General features: G+C 32.1%; 1 protein-coding gene across 2 annotated transcripts; it reads right to left on the bottom strand.

Annotated features, from left to right (window-relative positions):
* Positions 1–4,967: 4,967 nt before the first annotated feature.
* LOC129874197 (uncharacterized) lies at positions 4,968–9,467 on the bottom strand. 2 transcript variants are annotated; one of them, XM_055949447.1, is made up of 5 exons: positions 9,403–9,459; positions 8,812–9,070; positions 7,051–7,100; positions 6,718–6,795; positions 4,968–6,470 (listed from the first exon to the last, which is right to left on the bottom strand). In XM_055949447.1, the coding sequence occupies exons 1-5, from the start codon at positions 9,447–9,449 to the stop codon at positions 5,267–5,269; spliced, it is 1,638 nt and encodes a 545-aa protein (XP_055805422.1). In that variant the 5' UTR covers positions 9,450–9,459; the 3' UTR covers positions 4,968–5,266. The 2 variants fall into 2 exon arrangements, with proteins under 2 accessions (XP_055805422.1, XP_055805423.1); XM_055949448.1 differs by lacking the exon at positions 7,051–7,100 and having other exon boundaries at positions 8,812–9,467.
* Positions 9,468–10,198: the final 731 nt, after the last annotated feature.

Raw genomic sequence — 10,198 nt, 5'->3', positions numbered from 1 at the left:
AAGATAGTATTTTTTGATGTTTTATTTCAGTATTAAAAATTAATAATAATGTTTTGATATTGATTGAACTAATGGGTGATAATAATTTGGATTTTTAAAAGAATAATGATTTTTGCTTATAACTACATCTGAAAAGTTATTAGTTCTTTGTTAGTGAAAATACTTTATTTTTCAATAATTCACACGATCAATGTTTTATATAATTTCATTCATAGAAAACATTTTATGTAAATACATTTTTCATCGTATCAAACTATTCAAGTGCTTATTGTAATTAATTTAATTGTTGAGATTTAATATGAGACAAATACTATTGGTGAGATCGAATATTATTTCAATCTATCTTCTTTTTCTCCTTATTATATAGGCCCTATTATTTGTTTTCTTGTTTATTTTCATTGTTTTGGGGGTTGGTGGGCACATGAGAAAAGTGTATTAACAAGGCTTTTGAGTCTTGTGAAAAGAGATTTTGGTCGGAACAAAGATTTATTTGGTTTTATTCTTTTCCTTTGCAATTATTAGACCTAACACCATTGTGTTTTTTTAAAAAAAAATTGAACCACCTACCTAATATGCTACCCTTGGTATTTTGGGTTAGGTTATCTTCTTCTTCTTCTTCTACTTTTTTTTTTGGGGTGGAGTGGGGGAGTGGGGATAGGGGTGGGATGATAACACATTGATCCTTCAATTATTGTTAAACTTTAATTTTAGTTCTTGTAGTACCTGAATAATCGTGTTTAACCTTCAATTACTTGAAACGTGCATTTTTGATTTCCTTACTTATGAATATTAACAAAATTTGATAATTATTATATGTTCCACTGTTTAATTATTCATATATTATGTTAAAGCTCGTGTTAGACTTTGCCCTTACGTGTTTTCGTAATACCGCAAGTATGATCTTGGGAATTCCACATCGGGTTGAGGGTAATAACTAATATACTTCTAAAACATTTCAAATATGCTCCCTCCGTCCAGCAATATTTATCCACTATTGACTTTGCACATTTTTTAAAAAACTATAAATAGAAGGGTAATTTTACCACATCACTCTTTGAATATAATAAATACAATCTCTTGACTTAATGACTACTAATTAATGATAAAGATAAATTAAGAACTAAGTAAAATTATCTTTTGATTTTGAAAATTGGACAAGTATTATTAGACATCTATTTTTAGTATAGTGAACAAGTAAAGATGGATGGAGGAAGTAACATATTTCATACATAAAGGACCAAAAACACATATTCTAATTAATTGAAAATTAGATGCGTTGATGGTAAATCTAATCACCTCTCTTTCCCCTCTAAGTTTCTCATTAAATTGCCAAAATGCATTCATGTCGTAATTGCCACTACATTACAGTTCGAAAACAAGTATTCATTCCATTTCATATTAAGTGAATTTGTGAGTCAATGTACACATATTAAAAAAAATATTTAAGGACATAATTTGAATAGTATTTTTCACTGCTGCCCTTTGTAAAATCATATCCCTTTGTAAAATCATAAATATAACTTTGCAAGTACTGTGTTTTATCTTCTAAAAAATATAAAACTTCAATAAATGAAAGGACAATTATGAAAAAAGTTTCAAATATCTATCATGAATTTTGAACAATTCAATTATTTTGAATAATAAAAAATCTCTCAAAAATCCACTTAATATGGAATAGAGGAAGTATTTATTACCTATACAATGTTGTCAACTGATAATTTATAAGTACCAGCTATTTTATATTTTGATCGGTTTAACTTCAAAACACAAGAGGCAAAAAAAAGGGTAACACATTCCGAAGGGTCCCTATATGGATGAACAATACACCATGGAAGAACTACGATGGCAATAATCATGCTAAATGAATATTTTTCTTCGATTCCGACTTGAGTTAGTTATATTAAAGTAATATTCTCGTTAAATATATTAGATGATAATTAAAAATAAAGTATTAAAGGCCCAGAAAAAATATAAAGTAATAATTACTAGAATACATCAAGAATTTATATATATTTAATTAGTCAACAATACTAGATCAATAACTATTTCTTTTTAAAATATGATTCTATAGTTGATTGTTTTTTCTTCCCACCAAAACCAAAAATAATCTTATCCTTAACTATTTTTCATCTCATTTGACAAATACTCTGACGACGTTTTAAGAGTGTGCGATATTGTTGATTGACTAATAGTCAAATCAAACTTTTATTTCACCATGCTTGCAAATCTTTTGGCTAATAGTTGGATTCTCCTTCTTATGCTCATATATTGCGTTTCTTATTTTATTGGTAAAGATAATTTTTGTACGTCTTTCAAATGCTGAGAAGATATTATACTTGAATTATGATTTTTAAACATGTAGCTTTTTTCTTTTATAGTTAATATAAAATCTCTTCATATTCTATATACTTGAATACAATTAGAAACATTAATCTTTACTACATTTGTTTAGTTTTCTTAGATTTAAATAATAAATATGCAAAAACTATAATTTTTAGTTTTCTAGATTTAAACTTTTAAAATTCTTAATTCAAATATTTTTTTTCTTTCTTATGACACATACTACAAAATACTCTCTAAAATAATAAATATTTATTTATTGATAAATAAATATTTTATGCATTTATCGATAAATTAATAATCTCAATAAATGAATATATTTTTTCGGTCTCAAGCATATGCATCTACAGAGGTTTTACGGTATATTTTTATTATACATAAGAGATTTTGGATTTTGAGTTTTGAGAATAAAATCATCTTAGGAAGCATTATCCCAAAATGAGACTTTTTTCGAAATGAATTTGAATTAATGAGAATCAAAAATAAATATTGAACACTATTAAAAAAAACCAATAATATAACAATCAACCTTAAAAACTACAGTTTTAAATGATCACACATACTCATAAGTATTATTTAATCAAGTCAAGAACATCCTTTTTTTAAATTTTTACAGCTAATAACAAAATCCTAGGTTTGGAGGGTACGTTTATATCTTTTTAGTTTGTTTAAAATATTTCCGTGATATGTGCCTCAATTTTAATAGAGTATTATTTTTCTTAAAAATTATGATGGGAAGAAGTGAGAGAATTAACTCCTTGTCGTCAAGAAAATAAAATCAATTCATCTCCAATAATTTTAATACATTTGGACCAATAGCAACTAGACACCCAATAATTATAATCCAAGTATTTTTTTCTCAATAATTAATTAAAAAACAATTGAAGATCTAAAGTTAAGTTGATCTCTGACATAGTGTTTCCCTTTTAAAATTAAACTAAGGGATGCTTTTATTTAATACTAATTAATTATCTATCTTTGTTCCATATTCTCTTTCCAGACTCCAACTACGGTGTCGTGGGGCCGGTTTATTTCTCTAATTATTTATTTATTTATATTTATTAATGTGAATTGATGATGTTTTGTTCATGAAGTTGTTGGCACCTCTATAACAATTACTATTAAGAAATTGTTTGATCATCTAAGCAAAAAAATAATAGTTAAATCACGAAGATGTTCTAATTCGAATCACAAAAATAACCTTTTCAACTTGAATTCGAATTAATTGAATTAGTAAATTTTGAATATTAGATTAATTGAAAAAAAGGGAGTAAAATCTCAATAATTGAATAATCAATATTGTGTAATTTTTCCAATTTTTTGTTAAACCATGTGATGCGGCCAAACAAAACAAAGGAAAAAATAGGCAAAGTGTGTTGTCAGCAGTCTCCTAGAATTAGGGAAAGATTGGCGTACTAACCCTATGTAGAATAATTATATTTAGTAAAATATTGTGCATGTGGAAAAACAAATTGTTGTTAGGTGTCTGATTTCTACATTGTTCAACTGGTCCCCACTTTATCTTAACTAGTTTCAATTAACTAATACACATTTTCACTTTAATAAATCATAATCAAAATAAATTAGTATGATTTGATGTAAACGCGAATAAGTTATTATTATTTATGCCAAACTACATGAGCTTAATATGATTAAGTGATTTAATAAGCATATATAAGTAATAGAAAACTTTATATAAAAACACATATCACACGTTTATTAATTTAATGTAAGCATTACGCGCTAACCCTTCTTGAGTCACAATCTTGTATCAATTTTTTTTAAAGATCTAAACTGTTATAAATTGATCTTGATTCTTGACATGTGGAACTAGTTAACCAATGGAACCTTTCTTTAAAATATGTAACTTATTCCTTGTTCTCTGTCACCAATTAGTTAATCAATTAGCATAAGGAGTTTGTCTATTGCCTATTGGGTTAGTTCTTTATTTATTTATCTATTTTATCGATCACCAATTATTTAATCAATTATGTGTTAGTTGATGTTGGCATGTTTTTTGATTAGGCTAACCACAAAATCTGGTCAAATTAATGGAAGTAGTAGTATTTAGGTGATTTTTGTGTTGTAGAAGAAGGCTGCCAAACATAAATTTAAGGAAGCCTACAAGGACTCCAAAACACATTGCACAACACATGGGTTGTCTCTTTTAAATTTACGCCCGCACTAGCTGGGCTTACGTTCACAACACACCCGAGTCTAGAAATTGAAGTCATAATTTGTCGGATATTATGATACAAAAATATAAATTAATATTTGGCGAAAAAGTTATTTTTTACCAGGAGGACAAATTAAAAACCAACCCAAAATAGGGACAAAACTGCAAAAAAGAACCCATTGACAGCTCCTCTTCACAGCCATAACGACACAATTATTGGGCTTCTTATTTTACAAGACCTTTTTAGCAAGAATTTAATAGGGCCCGATGAAAATATAGGCCAGGAACAATTCTCCATCTTGGGAAATTAAGCCTTCCTAATTTCGGATCAGGAAATGAGTCATAGAATGGTTAAAGAAAGCTCTTAATTTGCAAAATGAAATTCACAAATTAGTTTAAGACTGAAGCGTAGTAATTGTTAAACAAATCAATTACCCAAGATGACTTGTCGTAAGACAAAGTAAAATTATCTTAATTGCAAAAGGCTTTGGTAGATGTTCTGTTCACATCCATTTTGGCCTAAAATGTGAAGATCACATCACTTTGGGCACGTTACACATTTATAGGAAACAAATTTGAAACTGATTATCGACAACTTAATTAGTATTGTATTACACCTGTATTTCTCCTCTATCAAGATCTTCGCCAAGTGCAAAATGGCAACACAAATTTGAAATATGATACACAGAGAATTTCTATACCAAAAAAGAGGGGAAGCTGAAGTAATCAAAGGATCATGGAATCAACAAATCACTTTTGCCGAGTCCTCTTCCTGGTTACAGGCTTAACTCGATGGTCCTTTTTAACCTTAATATTATGCTGTAAGGATTCCTTAGCTTGTACTTTAGTTTGTGGATTGACAATCTCGATAGTCGATCCACTCTTGATTTTTCCAGGCCTCTTGAAGCCCTTCTTAGCTGATAAGACAGATTGCAATGGTACCTTACAATCAACATCACCTGGTTTATGATTCTGTCTTCCTAGTGTCCCAGCAAAGACATTGTTGCCATATTTGGCTTGAAGTTTGTCTTTAGAAGGACGAGGGCGAACACTTCGTGGCTTCCCAGGTGGATTACCAATTACTGGCAATGGAAGGAGGGATGATGTAGCTTTGTGGTAAGAGCCTTTGTAATGTTCCCGATATGCTCTAGTGACAATGTCTCTTAGGGCTATTGCTGCTTTGTATTCTCTCGTTCTCTTCGAGTAAAATACCATGGCATTGTTGGCTAGTAAAAGGAAATCTCTGAAGAGTTCACCTGGTGTTTTGATGGACCAATTGGCTAATCTTGATCTTGCTGTTTCGATATCCATATGACGCCTTATCATTTTCTTGTATCTTGCTCTCTTCTGACTATCAAGACGATGCCTGAAGACCATAGCAGCTTCGTGTTTTGTAATAGAATTGAAAATCCTCATCAAGTCATCATTCCTAAACCTAGATAAACCTACTCTATGATCGCTTACAGCAGAACGTCTAATACTCTGATCACAACTGGTTAGTACTTCTTTACAGTGAGAAGTGGAGGCGTGACTCGTTGAACATACATTGTCACTGTCCTCAATGTTCCCTTCTTTGGCATCCCAAACGGTGTCTTTTCTTTTCCTCTTACCTCTTCTCTTCCTCACAGCCCCTCCATTTCCATTGGCAGCCTCTGGAACCTTGCTTGTACTTGGAGCTTTGTCCCGTCCCCAAGACTCTGAAAGTTCTAGCTTTACAACTGTCTCTGTAGCTGAGGGTATGGTGGGAACCTGAGACTCCGGGGACCCATTTGTTCTAATATCAAGAGTGAAGCTGCCAGCAGATAACCCATCCTTTGCTTCTTCCTTCACAGAAGACTCGATATCTTCTGATTTTGTCAGAGGAGCAGGAGATTCAGTGTGACTCAAACCATGGTCTATCTGACCAGATCGCTCTCTCTCAGCCTTTAGCCTTTCAATTTTGGACTCAAGAGACCTGACAATAAACATCGAAAAAAAATATGGGAATCACAGAGTTACTTAAAGGAAACAGATAACTAAGGAAACCAGAGACTTGAGGCAGCAGTACTGATAGCATGTATTAACCGCTTGGCACATGAAACAGGATTTTTATGTCACTCAGATGCATGAAAAAGTGACAAAACATCAGATTCATTGATGACATGATTTATTAGCTAGTGTTTGCTTATCAACTTTAAACAGGAAGCAACACATTTACTAACCCAATGGAGCTCTCAGATCTCACCAATTCCCGCTTCAATTCTTCGACTCGTCGCTTCCGCAACTCTTCAAACCAAGCACTGGCCAAAAGAAGGTTAAAGAAGTAAGACACTAGTTAGGGCAAGGATGACATCCTATAAACTCAATTTACAGTAACTAAATGGAAACCATGAATTCATTCCAAAGCTAAAGGCAAGATAAAATAGCCCAGTGAACTGTGTATTCCGTACATAAGATAGAAATAAAACTCATATATGTGTCAAAAGCCATAACTTCCATGGTAACTAACTCATTAATAAACAAATAAGGTCATGATATTGAAGAACTTGACTCACGTGCATCCAGAGTAGCGCTTACGTAACTCCTCATACCTGGCTTTGCAGGCCTGCAATTGAAGTTATTCGTCGATGACTCAAATTAGCATATCGTAGAGTATGGTTAAAGGTATGGCAAACTTGAGCATGGAAAACTCACAGTCAAGAAAAGACATTGAAGTTAATCTGTTATAGAAAATGTATTGGCTAGTCATAGGTCAGCAGAGCACTACAATGATGAAAGAAATTAGTATACCTCATGGATTCCTTATCTCTGGTTAGTGCATTTACATAGTTAGCAAGATATTTATCATCCTAAGCTCTTGCTATTCAAGATACGAAGGAAACTGCTCAAATGTGCCAATATCTCATTTTACAGCTAGTTGCATCCAAATACAAATCAACAACATATGAGAAAATTATGACTGAGAACCAATGATCTTGTGATGTCTATGGTCCTCAATATCAAATAATCTAAGTACTTAAATGCTAGAATCAACTCAGTCGCGTCAGAGAAATCTTGCAATCATTAGTTTTGTCCATTAGAAAGTGATAAAGCATTACAAGCTATGCTTCAGTGATTTGTGATCAGCTTTTCCCATATTAAAATTTTGATTTTTAAAACTCCATTACTCCACAGAGAATTTTGCCAAGAAGGTCAAAGAGACTTTCATGTCTAAATCAATCACATATCTTGCAGAAGAATTCTACTCTTAAGATCAACTGATCAAGAGGAAAGGGAAAAAGAAAGGCAATAATTTTGCAGACTGGGGGGGGGGGGGGGGGAGGGGGCCTAATTAACCTTACTAGTCATGACCTTATATATCTATATCAAGCTTCTTTAAAACAATGTTGCTAGGAATCTTCAAAAATGTCGCTCATATCCTTCAAAAGCTATGTGTTTTTGGAAGATTCGACATAGGTTTAATAATATTCGTGGAGGGTCCGACCAACATAGCTATACAAGCTAACAACTTTATTCAGAAAACATGGTACAATAAAACTTGATCATCCAGAGTTGTCTTATCAAATGTTCAGCCACGACCAGACCACCACATACAAAAAAAAAAGAAGCAAAGACCAGATAAATATTGGTAGTGGGAACCAAGAAACACTGATATATGAAATGCGTTAAACCACTAGCAAAAAAAAATCCATTTTTCATTGGTTCACCACTCTATATGGCAGCCACATGTTCATTCATTAATAAGGACAAAAGTTTTGGCTGGTCCCAATACATCAAAAGCTTCAGATTCTGGTCCACCTTGACAGTGTACCAACCAAACTCCTCCTGCCACATAATTAATTGGCCAGTGGCATTGTAAAATGTATATTCTATCTACTGAATTTTAGTACTAGGGACAGACAGTTACCCACACAGAGAAAAAAAGGTCTTTGTTTTATACTCCATCCGTCCAACTAATATGATATTCTTTACTTTTCAGGCTCGAAAAAATGACATCTTTAAAATAAGGTGGTTGTAAATAGAAATTTACTAACCTCTTCTCAATTTATTTATTTAATTTTAACTTTAGTACAAGTTTTAAATGATGGATACTATTTAATTATCCTATGATTTGGGCCCCACAAAATCAGGCTGATAAGAAAATCGAAGCAGAAGAACAAATAAATAAATAAAATAAACTATCCGACAAAAAAGAATAATTCTTTCATAACGGAAGAAAAATAGGGAGATTACGAACAGACCAAAATAAACAAAAAGGAGTATTGTCGCTATCATATAAATAAGATAGTGGCACGTAATTGTAAATAAGTGTAAACCTCAGGGGTAAAGCAGGGAGGATATAAAGTCCGAGCACGGAGCTCCGATGCGACGACGTTCCAGTCTCTGGTCCCATGCCGGCGAACAGCGCTACCAAGTATTAGCTCTTCCCACGTACCCCAATTCATCTTCCTGGGCCCCACCCCCTTTGTTTCTGTCTCCATCCTAACGGCCTCAAACAATCTAGAACCTCCACGTGGACGGCTCAGATAATTTCTAAAAAAGTTTCGGTTTTTTGACCCGAGCCCACTGGAACTTCTGAAACGGCGCACGTCAGCAAGTACCGGGAAACATCATCACCGGAATGGTGGTTTTCTAAACGTAAAATGTAAATGGAAGGTTGATTTTTGGAAAATTCTTTTTTTTTTTTTTTTGAGATTTTTTCTGGGTTGGTGTTAATTTTTTGTTTTGTTAGGGAAGAGAAAAGGGGTTGACGGATTTGTGTGAAGTTTGAAAAAAATGGGAATTGATTATTAAAAGGAAAGGAAATGATTGATGAATATTCAATGGTTACTGTAAGAGAAAAACATGGAGAAAACAATGAAAATTGTATTCTGTAATTTTAGAGTTTCTCGAGAATTTTGGTTTACCTGAAAATATCTCTCACCCTCTGCGGACGAACGAACAGTGAAGCCATTTTTCTTATTTTGGGGGGATCAAAACTGTTATTTTTAATAACATAAAATGACCCCTAAAGTTTAGAAAAATGACATGCTGACTCCGACTCTTTGTATAATGGACGGTGGTCGTTTTACACGTTGACTCACTTGGAATGACAATGGCTTAATAAGATTGACTATAATAAATTAATGGTCGATGACCCATAAATTTTTATTTAGAGCTTTTTTTAAAACGTTGGTATGTGTTCTCAAGCGCTAATTGTGTTGATAATTTAATCACATTATAAAATAAAAAACTTACATAAATCACATAGAGTAAAGAGCTAATTATCATTTTTTTTTATTTTTTTTCAATTTACAAAAATCTCTTAAAAACATGATAATTCAGATACATTAATTCAGTAATCCAGATATATTAATTAGGATCTTATGTAAAGCATGATACATTGAACATAGAGATAATTTATGAATCAGAATTACTGTATCCGGATTACTGAATTAATGTATCCGGATGGAAAGAAGGAATTTTTATAATTTTTTTAAATGGATGGGAGTAATGAAAAATATGATAATTAAAGGAGTGTAATTAGGTAATTTATTCTTATAAAATATACCACCTACTTAAATTATACACATCAACCTTGGTCGGAATAGACTTGAGATTTCCTGACTCACTGAGGCTAGCGTGTATAAATAAGAGAAGTGACATATTTTAAGTTAACTAAACTATATAATGAGCGTTTGAAAACATGCAGAAAAGTTTTAT

This window comes from Solanum dulcamara, chromosome 11 (genome assembly GCF_947179165.1).
Source record: "Solanum dulcamara chromosome 11, daSolDulc1.2, whole genome shotgun sequence".
Taxonomy (NCBI): Eukaryota; Viridiplantae; Streptophyta; class Magnoliopsida; order Solanales; family Solanaceae; genus Solanum; species Solanum dulcamara.
The sequence above is the reverse complement of the archived record's forward strand: the minus strand, read 5'-3'. Positions and strand labels throughout refer to the sequence as shown.

Excerpts from the sequence above, each read along its gene's own strand:
- LOC129874197 (XM_055949447.1), bottom strand. The coding sequence starts at position 9,449 with ATGGCTTCACTGTTCGTTCGTCCGCAGAGGGTGAGAGATATTTTCAG. Across the intron at positions 6,796-7,050 it reads AAGCGCTACTCTGGATGCAC|TGCTTGGTTTGAAGAGTTGC; the intron begins GTGAGTCAAGTT and ends TCTTTTGGCCAG. Across the intron at positions 6,471-6,717 it reads AGATCTGAGAGCTCCATTGG|GTCTCTTGAGTCCAAAATTG; the intron begins GTTAGTAAATGT and ends GTTTATTGTCAG.